This window comes from Musa acuminata, chromosome BXJ1-5, assembly GCF_036884655.1.
Source record: "Musa acuminata AAA Group cultivar baxijiao chromosome BXJ1-5, Cavendish_Baxijiao_AAA, whole genome shotgun sequence".
Taxonomy (NCBI): Eukaryota; Viridiplantae; Streptophyta; class Magnoliopsida; order Zingiberales; family Musaceae; genus Musa; species Musa acuminata.
This window is the reverse complement of record NC_088331.1, coordinates 44,816,001-44,837,428: the sequence shown is the minus strand read 5'-3', so window position 1 is coordinate 44,837,428 and position 21,428 is coordinate 44,816,001. Positions and strand designations below refer to the sequence as shown.

The following is a 21,428-nucleotide window of genomic DNA, read 5'->3' as shown; positions in this document are numbered from 1 at the left end:
CATTTAGTAAAACTGTTATTTAAAAATCACTCATAAATAATTTAGGGATTTACTTTAACAATAACTAAAATGTTATTTAAAAATCAACCATAAACAATCACGCCTGGTGGGACTCGAACCCACAATCGTTTGATTAGAAGTCAAACGCCTTATCCATTAGGCCACAGGCGCCACTTGTTTCGTTGTCGTGCATAAACTTATATATAATATCATAGAGAATATTCGACATGACTTCTAAGTTCAATGACTCGTACCGTGCAACAACAACAACTGATCCAAACCATCATACGGTGTCACAAATGCAGAGGATTGAACTCTCATGTTCCTTTGAGAACTTTGTGTGCTTGCTGAATACCTCAGTGCTGCTTATCGTTTGTTGGGGTGGAAGCTTCCATCTTACTTCCATAATGAATTCATTGAATGACTTGACATTACTTCCATAATGAATTCATTGAATGACTTGACATGCAAATTGTTGTTAATTGTTGTTGCCATACTTAATGCACTCCTTAATGATATGAAGACACCTCGTAGTTGCCACCGACCACAATCATGGCGGCCAAGAAGACGACTCCACTTCTGAGCCGCCTCAGAGGGGCGATTCACAAGGTACGCTTCCTGCTCTCCTTCGACGCAACCAAATGGATCGCTATCTCCTCCTTCAAGAGATCGTCGCCGGTGCCTCCTCGCCCGCTGACCTTCACCGCCCGGCCCAGCTTGCTCGACTGCACCGACGACTACTACGACGCCCGCTCCTCGTTCGCGCTCTCGAGGACGATGAGCCCGTGCTCTCCTGCGTTGACGACGCCTAGCCCGGTCCCGGAGATCTCGAGATCGACCAGTGATGCGTCTTCCGGGGATGACATCGACCAGAGGGCGGAGCGGTTCATAGAGAACTTCTACCGCCAGCTGCGCATGGAGCGGCAGGTCTCTCTTGAGCTGAGCTACCGCAGAGAGAAGAGCTTGGAGAGGTCGCCTGGAACAGTACAGTAAGCTGTGCTTGATTGATTACTGCATTGAAGCTAAAAAGAGGTTCTTTATGATAGAAATAAGATTTCGCTAGCGAGGAAAATTCTCTCGAGAGGAAGAAGAATATGTTAATTTATTCAAGCTAAAAGTTAAAGTTACTTCAATAAAACTTCTTCACTTCTTCTTCAATAAAACTTCTACAATAATTATTTTTATCTTCTATTATTTTCTTCACTTTCATCCTTTCGATTTGTTCTCCATAATTCTCCCACGAAACTTTTGATGCATTACATTACAATTCAGACACAGAATTCACAACAATCTTAATTTTCTCGTTTTAATTCCAGATGAGATTTTGTGGTTCTTATGGTGTTTCATGAGAATTTGGAGAATATTAGTGCATAATTATCAAACTCTTCTTGTTCTTCTGCATGAAACAAACTACAATTATCCATGAAACCCAATCATCAATAAAACTTAGGTGGTTGTCCAGTGGTTTTCAGCTGACCTTATGGACCAAATTGTTTCCTCCCATAGTACCTACTCAAAAAATGGTTTTCAACAGGTGCTTCTTTTCTTGGATAAGGATCAAGAAGACATCTGAGGTTGTGTTCTTTGGCTAAATGTGAGGTAATCACTGTTGTCTTTCTTGGTTACATGAAATAATTTAGATACACAAATAAGATTGTTTGACAAGCCATTTCAGGAATCAAATACTCAAAAAAAATATTTCATAAAACTCAACTTGGAACAGATTTGCATTGAGATAAGAGAATTAAGCAAGGCAAGTTTCTTGTAGTTTTATCTCTTCTGAAAAGCCAGCATTGACACCTTAAAGTGTATGACAATTCATTGGATTCTGAAGCATGAAATTAGTCAACATGGTGGGTGAGGTTTGCAACCTTAAGCTGGCCTGTGAATGAGATTGGCATCACTGACAGTATGTGGGCTACATGGATGCCTGAGCATGATTACTATCCATACACTACCATGGAGAAGACTTCTCCTCTTGTTTTTTTCTTCTCAGTTGATTATTCTTGCTTTTGACACAGCAATAATGACCATTTCCATGAAAAGGACTTCCCTTTTTGTTGTCTTCTCAGTTGATAATCCTTGTTTTTGACACACCAATGCATGGTTTATCATCTGCTGAAAAAAGTCTAGCAATATTACTAGTTCTTTCCATGAGATGAACTTTGGTTGTCTTTTATGAGGCTTATTTCTTTTACCTGTTTCAAATGGTTTGTCTGAGTATCAGAATCACTACTGCGTTGAAGACTAATCCACAGAATCAATGAACAGAGAGCGAGAGAGAGAGAGTGGTTTGGTTGCCACCATATATAAAAAGTTGATCTTTCTTTTCTTATGGACAGATGTAGATAGATACTAAGGTAGCTTTAGAGAGTGAAGGCATTAAAGTCTTTGAGTTGAAAGTGCACATATCCTGTCAACTATGATTGATGTTAATACTTAAAAAGAGAATCCATCTCTATTGGTGGGTTTTAATGTTTTAATTATATTATCTTTAATAAAATTATAAAAAGATGATTATTATCCTTTCACTTGATTTTTTAGAATTGAACAATTTTTTAATGAGCTAACTATTCATTTTGATTTAATTGGCTCATAAATTATTCTTGATTTTCTTCATCTCTATTCCGTCTCCTCCTCCTATTTTATCTTTGTCGCCTCCTCTCTCTCTCTCTCTCTTAGCTTCCTCTTTCTCCACCTTCGTCTTCTCTCTCTTGTTAAAAGATGAGTCGTTTGACTCAACGTGTGAACAAGAATATTCATAGCTAAAGCATATGTTTTAGTTTGATGAAAAAAATTCTATTTTGATTTTTTAATGAGAAAAAAACCTATTACCTCTTTTTCTATTCTTTTATGTTCTTTGTATTTTAGCAGTCAACACTATTTGTAAGGACATGTTGTAGCTTACCCGAGCCCAATCTCACCCGGTTCACGTCTTAGTCGAGTCTAACCACATCTGGGTTTGGTTCGGCACTCGACCCGTGAGTCTTTGACCCATCGATATTTTCATCGTCTAATAAAATATAAGATTTTCTAATCAGACGATTGAAGATCAAAATAGTCTCCTCTTGCGGATCGCCAACCCCATTCGACGATTACATACTACTATTACTCTTCAATAAATATAGTCTAAAGGCCTCCAATTCTCCCTCGGTTCGCTTGAGAGGTAGAGGGCGACGACGTGAAGCACATCTCGGGGTTGATCTACGAGGAGGCTCGTGACGTGCTCAAGATCTTCCTCGAGAACGTCATCTGGGATGCTTTCACCTACGCTGAACACGTTAGCCGTAAGACCATCACCACTATGGACGTTGTCTACGCCCTCTAGAATCAGGGTCGCACCCTCTATAGCTTTGGCGGTTAATCCTAACCTTTTCGCCCAATTGTCATAGACTTAGTTAGACTTGCCTAAGCTGTGATGCACCCTTATGGCAAGGACACGAACTTAGCTTGAGTTGCTTAAGTCGCAAAGCGCTTTTGTGCCAACTTCTTGAACTTAATTGGGATTGCTTAAGTCATGATGCACCCTTGCGATATGCGTCCACAAAGAGTCAACCAATTTACAACCTCACTCAGGTCCCGAAGGATCTATAAAAGATAAAGTTGATTAGTTCAAAAACGAGCGGTAGACAACTCCCGATGTCTCGCGGAAAGGAAAGTTTTACAAGCAATTCAGCAAGCACCTTGTGTGCATAAGAGAAAAGAGGGGAAGGAGAAAAACAAGGATTTTAGAATGTATAACAAATAGTTGCAAGTCCACAAACAATTACTCACCGGGTGCCGGGCGCAAAAGCATGTTCCGGTCAAGTTAACGTGCGAACTTGTGAAGATTGTTCAATGTTCGACAATATACCGAAGCCCCATCCAACCTTGTACTACTTGGAGGGTTTCAGGGTGCTAAGATGGCTGACATTTTCCGTGTAGTTGTGGCTTGTAGAAAATAAGTCGTAGCACACAAAAACGGAGCAATTTTAGGGTAGTTCGACCCGGCACGGTGAGTGATCGTACTATAGCGCTACAACCTATTCGAACATGCATTTTTACAAGTAAAAACACATAAAATCAAGGCAAAACAGACAACCATATCCTTGTATAAGCATGCAAAAGTGATGAACGGTTGGTTGATCGAAATTATTGTGGATACACGACTACCGTTCATGACGACTCATCGGAGATGTTAATTGCTCATCTTCTTGTTCTTTGTAAATAGAGTTTATGGTTTAGGGTTGTTCCAAGTTGCTACTTCTTACCTCTTGATCATACCTATAATCGGCTAAATTCTCATTAGGGCTTTCGATTTGAAATTGCTCTGCATCTTCATCTTGATATAGTTGGCGCGCTTCTCCATCCAATGTTTGCAAAGATCTTTTCTTCCATTTAATATATTTGTGTGGAGTGCATAAGAACATTTAATTATCAGGCAATGCATTTTATTGATAGCCGAACCCAATTTGGAGAGATTTGAAGCCCACGTTACATTTACGAGGACATCTCCTGTAATGCATTCAAAGAGTAGCCCAGGCAACAGCGCCCATTGCAATCCCAATGGTCGCGCTCACAACTGCTCTAGCAGAGTCGGAGCCCACCGGTGCCTCCGCTGATTCCGCAGGCGACGCTGCGTCTGCGTTCTTGCTGTGTGCCGCCGGCGCCGCTGCGCTTCCCGCCGGAGCCTCGATGGGAGACGCAGGGCTGGACTCTGGAGCCGCAGGGCTCGACTTTGGAGCTGCTGCTGGAGCCGAAGGACTTGTCTTCTTCCCTGGTGCCGTTGCCGGCGCCTGAGCGGGCGCGCTCGCGATGCCGGGTGGCATGATGGCGGTGCTGACTTGGAGCACCGAGACGTTGTATGGCCGCGCCGCGACCACCTTCTGGAGGTTGGAGTTGAGCGGGGCGCCGGGGGCGGCCGAGCCGAACATCATCTGCTCGCCAGGCAGCTCGGTGTAGTTCAAGAACCCCATGTTGTTGGTGGCGAGGCCGGAGGCCTGGAAGAGGGTGGTGAGGAGGGCGGTCTTCTTGGGGACCTTGTCGAGCTTGTAGGGGTCGTAGTAGTCGAGGATGACATGGACGGAGATGACGTTCTTGAGGGTGTCGGCGGAGAGAGATGAGAGGGCGGAGATTGCTGAGTTGTCGACGGCGAGGACGGTGATGGTCTGGCGGCGGTTGATCTCGTCGGCCACCTTCGTCTGGGTTAGGTACTTGGTGAAGGTGGAGAACTCGTCGAAGGGTTGGAGGATCCCGACGATGTCGAGGGCGGCAACGGCCGAGGAGGAGATCAAGAGAAGGTAGGGGAGGAAGACAAGGAAGCCATGGGCTTTAGGGGCCATTATGGCTAGGGTTTGGTTTTGCCCGAATCCCCACTACAGGAGGTGAGGAAGACGGTGATGTGAATGCACGAAGATGAGGGTGGCGGGACGAAGGATATATAGGAGCAGGAAGGTTTGTCTCCCGCCAAATTTAGAGGTGAACAGTTATCCATGGCTTTGAGCCATTCATTCATATGCGGAGTGGTGCTGAGTTGGAAGCTTGTTTGACTTGGTCTTTTCTTGAGTTTGAAATTGTCATGGGTTATTTTCTATTTTCTTAAAAAATATTATCGATAAGTTTAAATCACTGATCAAGGATGCATATTATATATACATATATATATATACATATATATATATACATACATACATACATACATATAAATATATATATATATATACATATATATACATACATATATACATATATATATATATACATATATATATATATACATATATATATATATATATACATATATATATATATATACATATATATATATATATATATACATATATATATATACATATATATATATATATACATATATATATATATATATATATACATATATATATATATATATACATATATATATATATATACATATATATACATATATATATATATATATACATATATATATATATATATATATATATATATATATACATATATATATATATATATATATATATATATATATATATATATATATATATATATATATATATATATATAATGCTAACAAAAACATATGATTTGGTATTGATGCACATTTTTTAATAAATATAGTAGAATAATAAAAATAAGGAAAATATGAAATTTAGAATAGCAATTTAATTATATAATTCATCATATGGGTTCAGTAATTATTTTTATGTGAAGATGTTGATTAGTTTAATTAATTTTGTTTTCATCTTTGAAGTTAAAAAATATTAATTTTTTTTCAATTTTAATGTGATATGTATATATAGTTTTATTTTTTAATACATGCAATAATTGATTTGATGGTGTGGAGTTAATACATACTCAATTTGTTGGGATGTTTTACTATCCTAATCATGATAAGACGACTTCCCAATCATGATAAGACGACTTCCCTCCATGTGTTCTCACGTGCATGACACGTGATTGACACGGGGTCAGCCGTCGCTTTCGTTTCTGGTAAAAGTCAACTCTAATTTGCGTTTTATATACAGAGAATAAAGATACGAATTCTGGTTTTGCTTATCTCCATCAACGCCATTGTGGGCGGCACTTCTTCCGTAGTCGATTTAATCCGGAATACAAGGATAAAAATCGGAGCTTTTTGATCCTTTGTGCGACTCACTCTCTTGCCTTCTCTCTCTCGCTGATTTCTCCCGACGTCATATAGAGATCCGGGGTTAGGGTTTTTCACTTCTCTATTGCTTCTTCGAGCGATCTTTAACAAGGTTGGTCGACGCCTCCTTCCATCGTTGTCGCTCTATCGGCTCTTCCATTATTGTATTGAATATTCTCTGAGTTTAATGGTAATCTTTGTTTTTCTTGATTCGATTTGTCCATTGGAGTGCGCCATTTTCGATTTGGAAGCAACGTTTTGGTCTTGAGACGGGCCAATTAGTGAGTTGTTTATGTTGTTTCTCCGTGATTTAGCAGTAAAAATTTGATCTTCAACTGATCCGATGATTTGACAAATCGACTCTTTGCTTTCCATGTTCCCAGAATTGTCGGATTGTTCACCTAAATTATTTCGATTTTTTTCGTAATTCGACATGAACATGTCTTTTCGCTGAATTGACTTGTTGGTGCAACTTCTTTTTGTTGCCATTTCCATGGTTGGATGACAGCCAGTGCTCGGTGAGTAGTCGGGTAATCCAAATCTGTGGCGGTGGTGAGCAATGTTGAACTGATACCTCACAAGCACAAGCTTAAATGTGTTTGTATTGCAATAATGCAAACGATATGTACTTTTATAACGAAGAGAATTATGACAAAGCAGTGGACTGATAGTAAAGTGGATGAAATATAGGAGAAAATTAATTTGACCATATTGGACATTCTTTTTATAAACATGATAGATCTAAGCACCAAACTTTGAGTAATACTCGAAATCCTCTGTTTAGTCTAGATTACAGATCCTGTTGTTTGTGATGTAAACTCCATATATAGGGATGCATGCAATTGTGCATCGGAGCACCACCATGAGCATCCATTAGTATTCGATGTTCTTGATACTATGTTAGTTTGGCATTATATTCCTTCGTTTTTCTAGGTACTTATGGATTGGTTGCTCCATCATTCAGTCATCTACTTGTCGGTGCACTCCACCGGAGTAGTGCAAGATTTTTATTCTTACTTTTACAGTAGACAAGTTGGTTTGGTAATCACTCATAAACAACAAGAAAGATAACTGCTATTTGCAATTCAGTCACAAATAAGCAAGAAAGTCACAACTACTAACTATAATCGAGAAAAACAAAGTTACGTATTTAGATGTTCTTGAGTTCTACAATCTTGTTGTATTTATATGGCACAAAGATATACCAGATTTTGAAAAAATACAATAGTATCAGCATCAGATACCCTTTTGCATGGCAACTTACCCAACTAAAGTATTTTTGGAAGTTTGACCAGATCTGTTTGAAATCGTTTTAGGTGTCAGAGGAAATCACACAGGTCGAATTATCAAGACTGAATGTATGAGGAGTGCAAAACAAGGAGAAAATTACCTTCACTTCTTTGAGAAATAGCTTGATGATAGCTAATGATGATGCTCTTGAGGTCTCTTATAATTGTCGATGAAGTATGTTAATATATGGTTCTATTTTTATCAATCTGGTGCATTGCCATCCTTATCATGTCATAGATTCTTGTACTGTTCACCTTTGCAACAATTATATTGTTATTTTTTCCTTATTCCTCTTTCAACAAAGGTTCTACAGGAGCCAACTTCTTAAAGAAGCTAATTTCTTGGAATTTTCTAATTTGTGCTGTTTGATGATTAGCAAATCTTTTAAGTGAATTTTGATCCAATTTAATAAATAGTGATGATGTTTACGTAGCACAGATCTGAGATGGCCTTATGTACATCTGACAAAAAAGCATTGAAGCGGAGCACCTGTGGATTGGACTTGGTGAACATCAAACTGGATTTTGATTGGGAAGATGTTAAATGCTCGATCTGTTTGGAATTTCCTCACAATGGGGTACTACTTTGGTGCTCTTCGCATGACAAGGGATGTCGGCCTTTCATGTGTGATACTGGTCAAAACCACTCAAATTGTTTGGAGCGGTTCAAAAGTGCATATGGAGTGCCTGCTGTTTTAGAAGTCCCATCTGGTCCAAATGGTGTATCTGTGACGTTCATTCAAGGCACCTCTTCAAGCTCCAGCGGCCTTCCAACCTGTCCATTGTGCAGGGGAGATGTAACTGGTTGGCTTATTATTGATGATGCCCGTTTTTACTTGAACATGAAGAAACGATGTTGTGAAGAGAAACATTGTACATATGTTGGCAACTTTTATAAGCTCCAGAAACATGCTCAACGGAAACACCCCCATTCACGTCCTTCTGAAATTGATCCTGCACAAAAACTAAAGTGGGAAAAGTTCCAGCAGTCATCAGAGATGATAGATGTCTTGAGCATCATAAATTCAGAAGTACCCCATGCCGTGGTATTGGGGGACTATGTCATTGAGTATGAGGACTCAGAAATTGGTGATGAGTATGAAGATTTTCGTAGGAGGAGGGGAAAATGGTGGACCTCTCTTTTATGTTGTAAACTGTTTCTGAGCTTTAGGGGTTTGAGGAATCGGCGGAGATCCAGAAGACGTGTACGAAGCAATCATTGGTCAAACTATGATGGTTTCTATGTAGGTGAAGATTCTTCAAGGTCTGTACATATAAGAGATTACAGATTTCCTGCAACTGATGTTCAATTTGAAAGAACCGCTGTTGGTGGTGCCACAAGATCTGTAGACACAAGAGATTACAGATTTGCTGAAACCAATGATGAACTTGCAAGAACTGCCATTGGTGCTGCCACAGGGTCTGTAGATACAAGAGATTACAGATTTACTGAAACCAATGATGAACTTGCAAGAGCTGCTGCCATAAGACCTGTAGAGTTAAGAGATTACAGATTCGCTGAAACCAACGATGAACTTGTAAGAACTGCTGCCACATCACTGGTGATCCCCAATCAATACAGGTGGGTTTAAATTGTTTCTTGTTTCTTATAACATACTGGCCCTTGGATTATGTTTACACCATGGTGTCATTTGGTTGGAGAACAAGTGAGGGAAGGAACAATCCATGACATCCTGCCAAACAATCATAATTGATAGGATGTGAAGGGGTTATATTTATCTGATCAAATAATGTATCCATTAGATTAGTTAATCCTAACAATATGATAGAATTAGATATTTACTTGAAGGGGGAAATTTTGACCATTATTCTTTATTTCTTATTCTTAAGCCAAACAAGAATGACATAGTGATTACTCCACTCATGGAGTGAGTTCATTTATTATCTTGGTATCTGTTCTTAAAGTAAAATACTACTCTGTATGAACAAGACTTGGAAATCTCTTTGACACATCCTTATGAGAAGGTATATTTTTTACCATTGCATTTCAAGCAGTTAAGGGAATATATAAACAATAACACTTTTTTTTTTACCTTTCTATCATAAGACCATGTACTTTGAATTATGAGATATCGTAGTCAAACTGTGTACTTTGAATTATAAACAATAACACTTTTTTTTTACCTTTCTATCATAAGACCATGTACTTTGAATTATGAGATATCGTAGTCAGACTGCTCGCCATAAGATTGGTAAGACGATATCTTAGATAGCTGGTACTTGACTTGTCTGATTCATCTTCCCCTTGGTTGCTTCTGATATGCTATCCTTTTTCATGTGGACAGGTATGGAATGTACCATTACCATTTCTATTATTGATGGCCACACGAATGTGCAGCAGTCGGTTGGTCCTCTTGGGACATGCTTTTCATTTTGTTAGGTTTGAATTCTTTCTCGTTGTTATAGGTTTTTCCTGTTGACAGTACTCTGTGAATATATAATCATCAACCAAATCTTCAGGAAACATCAATGTGGGCTTTTCTTGTTTCTATAGCTTATCTTATGAGTCGTTTACTACTACAGGTTTTCTTGTTATAATGCATGATGAGCAGATTTAAATTAGTCAACCCCAAGTGGATCCTTACTGTGCGTCACAAAAGAAGATGAGATCTTCTGATCTCAGCCTTCCATTGGTAGTAAAACTTTGTAGAACTCATCTTAGCGATGATATAGGGATTGCAATTTAAAGCTTCTTTTATGTTCTTAGTCCCACCAATCATTGAGTTTCCAGTTTGGCCACCATGAGAGTTATGATCTTGCAACTTTGACTGAGATCAAGTAGTAGGCACAGATTGGTATGACACTGGAACATAGTTTCTCTTTTGAACAAAGCTGGCCATCAGCATCCTTCATAAAATAGACAACTTCTAAATATTCATTACAAAGTTTTATCTGATCAGTTGCATTGCAAAAGAGAGGAGTACATGTAGTTTTTCCAAAAACTTGCAAGCCTGTGAGCAATCTGATTAGACTCCTGCAGATAAATAACAAAACTATACAACAGATAATCCATCTTCTGCTTCTCTAACTTGCTGAGTTTTCTTGATGAGTTTGGAGAGCAGTGTTGTGCACAGGATAGTCCAAAAAGGAGATGAATCCAAAAGCCTTTGACCTGTCTTGAATGTGGTGTTTCTTGTTACTGTGCAATTTGGTAGAATATTCATGGCCTCTTTCTATCAACTTTCAACCACCATTCCTCTGCAACCCAACATGATTTCTAATCTTACCTCAACTAATCATTTAGGTTTCTACCTTGTCTGTGTTGAAGCTGGACAAAGAACCAGAACTGCTGCACTTGCCTTTCCATAGTAGTGATGGTAGAAGACAGTCAGGTGATGCCATTCTGTTCATGTGCTTGCTTCCCAAATAAGTAGTTTGGTTTGGAAGGCCTTTACCTACTAGATTAAGTACATAAACATCACACTATCTAAATGCTACTGTGTCGTCATGGTTAAGAACTGCCTGTTGAAGGTGTTGAGGGAGTATCACAGTCGCCGTCGTCGTCGTCGTCGTCAAGATCATCAAAGCCCCAAAACTCTTCTTCCACCTCTTCCTCCTCAAGCATCTTCCATCGATCTTGTGAAATCTCACCACCCTCCAATAGCTCCAGTATCTACATTTAGAACAAAACCATGCTATCAGATGTGTTGCTTGTCATATACACTCAAACAAATATTTCTAACAGCAATCAGTAACCTCAGTCATGGAAGGCCGCAATGATGCTGTTGCTCTGATGCAGAGAGAGGCTGCAAAGCTGAGCCTTTTCAGCTGCTCCATGTCATAATCATCACCTAATCTTGGATCAACCAGCATCTGTAAGCTGCCATCATCTAGAAAAGGTCTAGCCTGCAGTGACACAAGTCAGGCAAAAGATCGAACACCTGATATGATCCATAAGAACATTGGCTGACATTTACCCAGCTGAGCAAGCTCCTGTGAGATCCATCCACCGGTTTCCGACCTGATATGATCTCTAACAGGAAGACACCAAACGCAAACACATCGGTCTTCTCGTCCACGATGCCGTGCATGAAATATTCCGGCGCCAGGCATCTGTGGATATCATGAGCTCCTCCATTACGTGCATCGGAGTGAGTAGCTTGAATCCAAGAGTTGAGAAGTATGTACCCAAATGTGCCTTCGATCGGCGAGATGGCGCGGTGAGTCCACTCTGACGGAAGCCATTTCGCAAGGCCGAAGTCTGAGATCTGAGACGTGAAGATGTTGGCTTGGCATCAGATGTGCTCTTAGAAGCGGCAGGCGGCAGCGGGCCGTACCTGAGGTTGGAAATTTGCAGTAAGGAGGACGTTGGAGGCCTTGATGTCTCTGTGGATGATCCTTCGCGGGCACTCCTTGTGCAGGTAATGAAGCCCATGGGCGGTGCCCACCGCGATGCCGTGCCGCAGCTTCCAAGCCATTGGTGGTGAACTCGCATCTGCAAGCAACACAGGCAAAGGCCGCAGCTGAATCCACCTTCCTCATACCTTCGCAGAGTTCTCGTTGGCTTTACCGTGGAGATTGGAGGAGACGGAGCCGCGCGAAGAGAACTCGAAGACCAAATGGAGGCCGCGGTCGATGCAGCAACCCAGGAGAGCGGAGACGTTGGGATGCCGCACATGGCCGACGGTACCGAGCTCCGTCAAGAAGTCCTTCTCCCTCTGCTCGTCCGTGGAGGCTCCCACCATCGTCTTCACGGCTATCGCCTGCCCGTCTGCCATCACTCCCCTGTACACCACCGCGTACCCTCCCCTGCCCACCAAGTTATCTACCCAACCCAGGATCGACCACAACGAGCAAAAGATGAGATTTTGACGAGCAAATCTCGTTGCAGCGCGGCTTAAATACTAAAGAATCGACAGACCTTTGTGGAAACCGTCGGTCGCTGCGTGGATTTCTTCATAGGAGAAGCATCTCCAGGTTGATTTCACAGGGGCGGCAATCTCTTCTGTGCTCTCTTCTTCTCTGCTCCTCCTTCCGATGGCGACAGACATCAGGCGCTTGAGGCTTCTGCTCTTGCTGTACAACTGCCTCATTCTTCTGCTCTGCAATCCAGCAAGCCGACGAAGAGAAGCCTCAAAGCAAAGGGGAAGTGGAGGAAGATGCAGAAGCATTAATTGGAGGAGTAAAGTAAGAAAAGCTGTGTGCAAAACAGAGGAGATGATGCTTTGCATTCCAAGGGATACAAGGAAGCATTTTTTTTTGGGTACGATGGTTAGATACAACAAGCAAGAGAAGAAGGGGAATTTTGTAGATGGAAGTAGGTCACTTTCTCTGCCACTGTCTTCCCTGTGACATATGTGCTTTGGTTGTGTGGAAGGTGGTCCTTGGAACTCAAATGCTTGTTGTTACTTGGTGCTGATAGTTCTTTCTGCATTTGAGCTTTAGATGGCACTCAAAATGGAAGAACAATTGAGCAATAGGTGGAACAATCAGCAGCAGTAGGTCACTGTCTCTGCCATTTGTCTTCCTTGTAGCATATATGGGCTTTAGTTCTCACATAGATAATAGCTCTTGAGCAGTTGAGCCATGGCTGGAATCTCAAGTAAGAATAATTGAGATATAGATAGAACAAAGCAGCAACAGCAACTGAGACTGGACTTTTTATCTTCCCCAAAAAAAAGAGCAATCATCAATGGGGATTAGGTCAATTCCTTTGCCACTGTCTTGTGACATATGTGTTTTAGTTGTGCATAAGGTGGTCTTTGGAACTCAAGAATTTGGTGTTACTTGTTGTCCTTTTGGAATTTAGATCTATAATATATATATATAAGGGTGTGTATATATATATAATTACACATATATATAAGGGTGTATATATATATATATATATATATATATATATATATATATATATATATATATATATGTAAAACTGCACTTACTCTTTCTCCATCGCAATGGCGGCGTCAACCGCCGAAGGGCCCGAGTGTTACTCTTTCTCCCGCTGCCTTCTTCTCCGGTATCGCTCTCTCTTCCCCTCCTTTCTCTCCGCTCACCTCCTTTTCTTATTCTCTCTCTCTGCATCGCTCCAATTGAGCAGGTTATCTGAGTCGATTCGAGAAACCCTGTCGCGAACCCCATATGCCCCTCCGGAAGGTGCCTCCGTCTCCATCAAATCCCTCGTCGAATCCCTTCTCCCGAGCGGAGACCGGGAAGCACAGGAGGGGTTCCGGAAGGAGGTTAGAGATTTCTTCCTCTGCTGCGCAGCCCTGGCCGCGGCTGAGGGGGACGAATCCCCCACTCTCTTCTGGGTCACGAAAGATCTCATCTTTGCGTCGAAATCGGCTTTACGAGAGCTATCTAGAGCTGCTTCCTTCGAGTCGGAGCAGCAGATGGTCATTGGGCTGTTGCCAGACGTGTTGCCGGCTCTGAAAGGGGTGATAAAGGAGAGCTGTGTGGATACAGAGGAGGAGGAGGTCATCGCGGCCTCGGCGAAGGCGCCGGTGGCGTATGCTATCGTGGCGGCTCATCAGTTTAGGTGGCTAGTTTCCCAGGTTTGTCTCCTCGTAGTAGGTTTTCTCTACCTCGTTGTTGCATTGAAGAATGGGGTGCCATTTGTCATGATGACTAGTTTGATGGTTGTCTAGGTTGCTTATCCTGATTTGGGTAAGTTGTTATGGTTGGTCATCCCGTGCGCACTAACGTCTTTGGATCACTGGTCAGCGGAAGTGAAGGTGCGATATCTTCTTCTTCCCATCCTTTAGCTACTTTTACAAACCTTTTTCTTGCATAACTTAAATTTGAGAAGCGTCGTAGTTTATGCCCTTCTTCATTTTCTGTTATTGGTGTTCTACCTAAAATCAGGAGTTTCCTGGTGTTGTTTCTCATGGTTTTGTGTCACATGATGGGGACTAATGTTCTGTACTATAAATTTGTTTTGGTTACTCCAAAGCATCTCCCAGATACAAAACATCCTTCATCCATTTTAGCCTTACGGCTGTAGGTTTATCGTCATCACTCGTGTTGTCTAATTAATTTTTCAGCACATCATATCCATCTCACTACCACCTGTAATGTATTATTGACAGTTGATGGCTCAGTTTGGCTTTTTTTCTCTCTTTTTATTTTTTTGAAACATGATCCTGTTTTATTTTTTGAAACATGATCACTGGAAAGGAATGTGACAAAGTTAGTTGTGCTTGCTTGAACCTCTCAAATTGTAGTTGACTTGAAAATCTGTTCATAAAGACTCTATGTTATTTGCGTGCTGTTACAAGTACTCTAGTTATGTTATTATGTATTTACAGATACCATCCATTGTTTTTCTAGGATTGTAAACCTACTTTAGAAACTCTATATGATTGTAATGTTTTTTATTGAGAGATTATTCTTTGGCTTTAAAAGGAAGGGAATAACAATCTTTTTATTTAATTCCAGGAGCAGGGTATTGTTAGCTTTATACACATAGTGAAAAATGTGAATTCAGCTGAGTTAGGTTGGTACGAGGAGGCAGTCCTTGATGTATGCTGCCGAAACATTCTTGCAGCAGATGAGCTGTGGGATCGTATTGTTGAGGTGTCTGTGCTTTTATTGACCTCTACGCAGCAAACAAATCCTCGTAGCCCTTGGTATGTATTCTTATGATACTTATGCTTACTTTTTGTTACCTGTCAATGTGGAATAAAACTTGTAGCACAATTATAGCTTTCACGAAATTACTTCTATATTTCAGACTTAGCAAATTTTATTAACAATATATGTGAATAGGAAATATTAGAGGGCCCAAAAAGGCACAATATGTCAATGTATGTGTCTATATAGCATGTCTTTGAATTCAAAGAAGAAATTAATTGTAATAATAACATTCTGTTCATCATCTTCCTGCGTACATGATGCTAGAAATGAGGATTTATGATGTCAAATTTGCTATTTCAAGTCATGTTTCCCAGTCGTTGGACTTATAGATTATTTAGTTGCATCTGTATAACCTTTTTATGGTCAATCTTGACGGACACGTCCTACTTTATCCTCTTACTAATCTGGATATGCATATGGTAGAGTAATCCCCTCAGGTAAACTGTATGAACTTTGTTTTCTGTTTGCTTATTTGTTCCCTGCAACAGCAGATTGAGTGAGTGTGTGGGAAATTGGTCATTCTTATAAAATGCTCCAAAAGTTAGAAAACTTGACTCAATGACTCTTCACTTGAGGCAGAATCTGCTATGTGTCTGGCTCTTGGTATGTCTGGTGTAAAGGGAAGCAATCCAAACATGATACGCAACTTTGTTCTTTAAGGAGGCAGATTATAAGGTCTAGGTTTATGAGTTTTGGAAGTTCTGGAGAATGTTGATTCTGCCATCTAGCTTTAGTGCCCAAAACCTTCTTAATTCTTGAGATTTGGCAGTAATTCTGTTGAAGGTTGGTAGCAAGAGTTACAACCATACTTTATTCATGAACACATGATATGAGAAGTTTCATGACCCATCATCTCAGCTCGAAAAGTTTAATGTCTAAGCCACTTTGTATTTTTATGTTGATTGCTAGAAGCAAACTTCCACACAAAGCTGTACATACCAAAATCAAATTTTGCTTAGCAAATTTGTAATTTACGATAAAGGTTTTTTATATTGATTATTGAAATGACAAGTTGAATTTTTGCTAATGCACTTATCAGTTTGAACTTCCATATGTTCTGGTAACGAACAAGGTTTATGTCTTTACTTTTTCCAAGTCGACAAGATTTTATTGCATGATTATATTCTGCATTATCTTATATATTTGTTTGTAGATACCTAAGCTAAACCGAATATGCATATTTCTTTTGACATTAGTATGTGCCTTCTCAATCTATCTTCATAAATGAGAAGAGGCTCAAAGCTTTACATTGCCAAAAATAAACTCTCGAGGCTATGAATAGTATAGGAACAATTTCTTCATGCATCTTAAAATCATTGCTACATAGAACACCATCTTATGATGTTGTAAGTCAAGATAGTTTGATATTTCAACACTGGATCTGGAAAATTGTAACCTGAAAATAGCAAAGATTTCATATTTTTTTAATATTCATAGATGATAATGAAGTTTAATGTAACTGTGATTTTGGCCGTTTTATCTGGATGAAGAACATTTATTGTGAAATAAAAAGCAAAAAGAGGGCAACATCTTTGTAAAAAAAAGGTGCATTTCAGTACTACTGGTATCTAGTCTTTAACTTTCACAAATATTGACTATTACATTTCGTGTGAATATCAAGTGTTTTTCCTAGCCATTCTAGTGAGCAAACACCTATGATATGCCAACTATTTTTTGTTAGGTTTGAAAGAATGCTAAATGAGATGCTAGGCCACTTGGAACGCCAGCCTTTCAAAAAGGAGCGTCGTATTGCATGGCTTGCTCAAATTGAGCCAGTTTTTGATGTTATGGGTCTGTTTATATTGGCACACTTCCGTCGCATTTTTAATCTTTTCTTCCAGTGGATGCATGCTGATGATGAAGAGACCATTCTCCTGGTAAGGAGTAAAGGCAACGCTGTCATTGTTTTTATTACAATTCTGGAACTGTTGTGACAGTTACGTAGCTTTTTTCCCCCCCAGTGTATTGTCATGGAATTTTCAAGTTGATCTGTTTTCTGCACATTAACTACCTTTTGATCCTTTGACTAATAAAATCTAGAAAAAAATTAACTATCAAGAAGGATTTGACATAATTCTTATTGTGCCGCCTACGGTTCTATTTACTTTACATTTGCATTTCAACCAGGCTAGTATGTAATACTAGGATGATTGGATGGTTTGAAGTGAAAATGTTGTCCAGATTTCACCTCAAATATCTCTTCAGTAAATTTGCTAGCAATGTAATAATCAAAATAATTTGATGGTGTGCAACTCATATATGATCCTGAAGTGATATTTGGAGGATCAACATGCACATTCTGGTTTTTACTGATCTCAATCTTCATAATCCAGCCACTTTTACTTAGGAAACTAAATCTCAACAGCTTGCAGATCTGGATTGGATTATGCTTCTTGACATTTCTTTGAACATAATATATGAATCTACCATTGGGATAATCATGGAAGATTAATCCATTTGAGTACAAATACTTCTTCAGTTTGAACTATGTCCATATCTTTACAGGTTCTAGAGCGGCTGAAGACTATCATAAAGCTAACATGGATACGGAAGTCACCCTACTTCGAAAGGTAAAAGTGACTGCTCATGTCACTCACTCCTATTTTATTCTTGTATCTGCTTGAACCCTCATATTTGCTGTTAATCATCAATGCATCTTCAGTTTTATCTTGAGCATTGATGAATTTTCCTTTTTCTTATATGTCCACTTCTAGGAGTAAAATCTTCAAATTTAATGTCAATTTTCATTTTACTGAATTTCCTGAATGTTTTTAGGTAACATAGTTTGTTGTTTAAAGTCATGATAATTCAAGTTTCGTTTTCGTACAAAAAAGCATGATCCCTTCTCAAACCCTGTTTCTAGTGTTGGTAGATTTTGCATATTAAATTACTTGACTTATTCCTCTTTTTTCTCATAGAATCATTCAAATTAAGTGCTGACTCCTATTATATTCTGTCCTTAGGTTGGTAGATGAACTAACTCTTCTGTACAAGGAAACAGCAGTCCGAAAAAATCGAGAACCTCTTCGCATCCAAATTCTACAGTTGTTGGTGTTGCTTCAGCAGTGAGGAACTCTGCATCATTTATATCTAACTCCATATTTTCTATGCTCCCATAATCTCATTTTACTTTCCTGATCCTCTTAGTTTCCCTTTTCCCATCTAATTTTTCTTCTCCTAATTAGATGCAAAGGTTCACAGTTCGAAAAAGTTTGGGAAAAGCACAAGAATGATCCAGACTTGACAATGATGATATCCTCCTTTAATAATCTGCTGAACGAGACTCTGCAACAAGTTCCTTAAGCAATGGAGGTCACTCACAAGATCTACACTGACCTTTTTTGAACAGGAAAACACAGTCCTAAGAAGCAGTAAATAGAGTAGAAATCAATGGAAATCCCAATGGTTAGATGACTGACGCCACTGATTTATATTTTTGTTTTCTGGTACATGTCAATGGTCAGTATATTAAACTGGTACTAATCATGCCTTTGTAAACCTAGTTTGTAATCAAGATCATCGGTGGGTTACAAGACTCTAATTTGTTTCTCCATTTGAAGTTAAAATTTAGTGGATATAGATTTTGTACTGGTATCCTCATTATAGTTCTTCCCTTGTTCTTGTAATTACAATTCCAAATGGTTAGCAATAATGCTGACAATTTTTGTAGATCTTTTGATTTTTTCATTTGACAAAGTCAGTATATTTCTTGTAAAGCCACATTTACAGGGTTTGCTTGCTTTATATTTATCAAACCTTTGATTTCTTTCTTAGATTTGAGCATCAAATTTCAAGAGAAAAAGTAATGATCCTAATAACCTTGTAAAATCATTTTTCTTCCTATTTCTTCGGATGAAGTTTGATTATATTATATAATAACAATTGCAATAACAAATCAAAGATAAGGATGATGTCTGATTACATTATTCGACAACAAAAATAATTATAAGTTGTCATAATGTCCGATTCTTCCTTTATATTTGTACCACACAGGATATCTTTCACAGCAGCGGTTCTTCATTAGACCCTTCGACTTGCTGGTTCTCATCTCCGTCCTCCATCTTTTGATCCGTAGACTTCGCCCACAAAAGAAGATACAGGCCCGCTGCGACCAGCACTGCCGCAAGAATACTGGAGACAGCGGAGGCATTGAGCACGGTGAAGTGAGATCAAACGGGGAGGAGGGATTCGACCGAACCTTCCAAGGTGGGTGGCGCCTCCCAAGACGAGCGTGTGGAGGAGGAACGAGAAGACCACCAGCAGCGGGGAGAATGCCGTCGCGAAGACGGGGCCTTTCCGGTGTATGCACCAGATCCTTCCAAGGTATGACAGCCCCGTAACAAGGATTCCCTGCGAACATGATCCCTTGGCGTATACAAGAAGAAGAAGAAGAAGACCAAATACGCAGGGAGTGTTCTCACCCCATATAGGATGGCGACGAGCTGCAAGCTTCCTTTCCGATGGATCTTCCATGCCGAAGCGTCCCTCTCCATGAAGGCTGCTACTGTAAAGGTCTGAATGGTACCACATACGGCAATCATGGCCGATAAGCTTAGATCCGCAGGATACCTGAAAGCGATGCTTTCCTGCACGTCAATTGCAGAGTTGAAGTCAACGGAGTGGAACAAAGCAAAGCAACAGTGAGTCGTACATTTTTCCTCTGATAACATGAATTAAATATGCAGCAATCGTCATAGGTGTATTTATCGACACAGAATGCGATTGATTTCTTACCACGGAAAGATCGGCAATGGCACTTGCCGCAACACCAAGTCCGACCATCGTCGTCCCCAGCAGCCAGTCCGCGTGGGATGACGACCCGATCGATGCCGACGACTCTGTAGAGTCACGGTCCGATATGACCATCGCAAACGCACCGGCGGCGGAGACGACCACCCCCCAGAGCTTCGCCTGTCCACCGACGCTCCAGAACCGGAACCGCTCTCGCCGGCATAGCACGGCCAGCACGAACACCAGCGATGGGATCGTGTTGAGCGCCACGCTCTGGAATGTCGTCGTGATGTAACGGAGGCTCGACAAGAGCATCAGCCCCCCTACTGGGATTCTACCAACAACAAAACCATCATACAAACGACATAGAATTCACACAGGAAGCGGGAAATGGATTGGCTCAACTGCAGGAAGCCGACGAAGAACGCCGAGCAGAGGATACGGAAGGTGAGTTTGGGTCTTCTGCCGCTGCAAGAAAAGATGAAGGAGATTGGTTACAGGAGGTAGAAGACCACATATCTGCGTGTGTTGGGACACCTTTCGAAGAGGAGGGCGAGGACGGAGAGGAGGAGGGAGCCAAGGAGCTGGTAATAGGCGAAGAAGGTGGTGGCGCTGACTCCGGTGGAGGGGCGGAGGACGGACCGTAGGATGGCCAAGAAACCAGACAAACAGAGGTTAGTCAACGGCATCACGAGGTAGGGAAGCGCCGCCGCACTGGCCAGAGATGCACCCGGCCGGCCGCCGATCTCCGTTGCCATTCGAGCAATCCTCTCCTCCCTCTGGTGGTGGATGTGATGAGAAAACCAGTGAATATTACTGACGCCTTAAATAATACAGTAAATAAAACGAAAAATTGGAAGAAAGTTGCATCATATCAATTGGTCTTCGAGAAATTGTTAGGTGAATTGGAACATGAAATATATTATTAATGTGATAATATACTAATCAATTCGAATATATTCATTCTGATTCGAAAGTACATATAGCGATTATTTTACTGCAAACATGCATGACTCGTTGATGGATAGGCCGCAAACATGAAGTCTTACCACATGCAGGTCTGGTCCACTCCAACGTGAGTTGTCGGTGTCCTTTCAATGAGTGCTTGCCTCCTTTAAAGTTGATGGAAAATAGAAAATTTTTGTTTACCTATTTTTGGCTTCTCTAAGTTTGATATTTTTTTA

General features: G+C 40.3%; 6 protein-coding genes and 1 non-coding gene across 7 annotated transcripts; 3 read left to right on the top strand and 4 right to left on the bottom strand.

Moving 5' to 3' along the window:
- Nucleotides 1–98: 98 nt before the first annotated feature.
- TRNAR-UCU (transfer RNA arginine (anticodon UCU)) lies at nt 99–171 on the bottom strand. Its single transcript has one exon. It is a non-coding gene; the product is annotated as a tRNA-Arg (tRNA).
- A 381-nt stretch (nt 172–552) lies between these two features.
- Nucleotides 553–993, top strand: LOC135674006 (uncharacterized). Its single transcript, XM_065183416.1, has one exon. It carries the CDS (start codon nt 553–555, stop codon nt 991–993), a length of 441 nt encoding a protein of 146 aa, XP_065039488.1.
- A 3,512-nt stretch (nt 994–4,505) lies between these two features.
- LOC135674005 (fasciclin-like arabinogalactan protein 14) lies at nt 4,506–5,321 on the bottom strand. The gene has a single exon (XM_065183415.1). The coding sequence runs from the start codon at nt 5,319–5,321 to the stop codon at nt 4,506–4,508; it is 816 nt and encodes a 271-aa protein (XP_065039487.1).
- Nucleotides 5,322–6,565: 1,244 nt separating this feature from the next.
- Nucleotides 6,566–10,402, top strand: LOC103985867 (uncharacterized). The gene is made up of 3 exons (XM_065184429.1): nt 6,566–6,740; nt 8,357–9,499; nt 10,224–10,402. Exons 2-3 carry the CDS (start codon nt 8,364–8,366, stop codon nt 10,255–10,257), a joined length of 1,170 nt encoding a protein of 389 aa, XP_065040501.1. The 5' UTR covers nt 6,566–6,740; nt 8,357–8,363; the 3' UTR covers nt 10,258–10,402.
- Nucleotides 10,403–10,752: 350 nt separating this feature from the next.
- LOC103985359 (probable receptor-like serine/threonine-protein kinase At5g57670) lies at nt 10,753–13,567 on the bottom strand. Its single transcript, XM_009403025.3, has 7 exons — nt 12,800–13,567; nt 12,449–12,703; nt 12,216–12,373; nt 12,067–12,146; nt 11,856–11,991; nt 11,635–11,784; nt 10,753–11,551 (listed from the first exon to the last, which is right to left on the bottom strand). Exons 1-7 carry the CDS (start codon nt 13,107–13,109, stop codon nt 11,390–11,392), a joined length of 1,251 nt encoding a protein of 416 aa, XP_009401300.2. The 5' UTR covers nt 13,110–13,567; the 3' UTR covers nt 10,753–11,389.
- Nucleotides 13,568–13,780: 213 nt separating this feature from the next.
- LOC135674506 (uncharacterized protein At2g39910-like) lies at nt 13,781–19,113 on the top strand. The gene is made up of 8 exons (XM_065184428.1): nt 13,781–13,897; nt 13,979–14,432; nt 14,526–14,612; nt 15,316–15,506; nt 17,195–17,390; nt 18,019–18,083; nt 18,477–18,578; nt 18,699–19,113. The coding sequence occupies exons 1-8, from the start codon at nt 13,836–13,838 to the stop codon at nt 18,814–18,816; spliced, it is 1,275 nt and encodes a 424-aa protein (XP_065040500.1). The 5' UTR covers nt 13,781–13,835; the 3' UTR covers nt 18,817–19,113.
- Nucleotides 19,114–19,342: 229 nt separating this feature from the next.
- Nucleotides 19,343–21,095, bottom strand: LOC135674507 (WAT1-related protein At4g08290-like). Its single transcript, XM_065184430.1, has 6 exons — nt 20,782–21,095; nt 20,650–20,712; nt 20,248–20,578; nt 19,935–20,099; nt 19,712–19,863; nt 19,343–19,644 (listed from the first exon to the last, which is right to left on the bottom strand). The coding sequence occupies exons 1-6, from the start codon at nt 21,000–21,002 to the stop codon at nt 19,515–19,517; spliced, it is 1,062 nt and encodes a 353-aa protein (XP_065040502.1). The 5' UTR covers nt 21,003–21,095; the 3' UTR covers nt 19,343–19,514.
- Nucleotides 21,096–21,428: the final 333 nt, after the last annotated feature.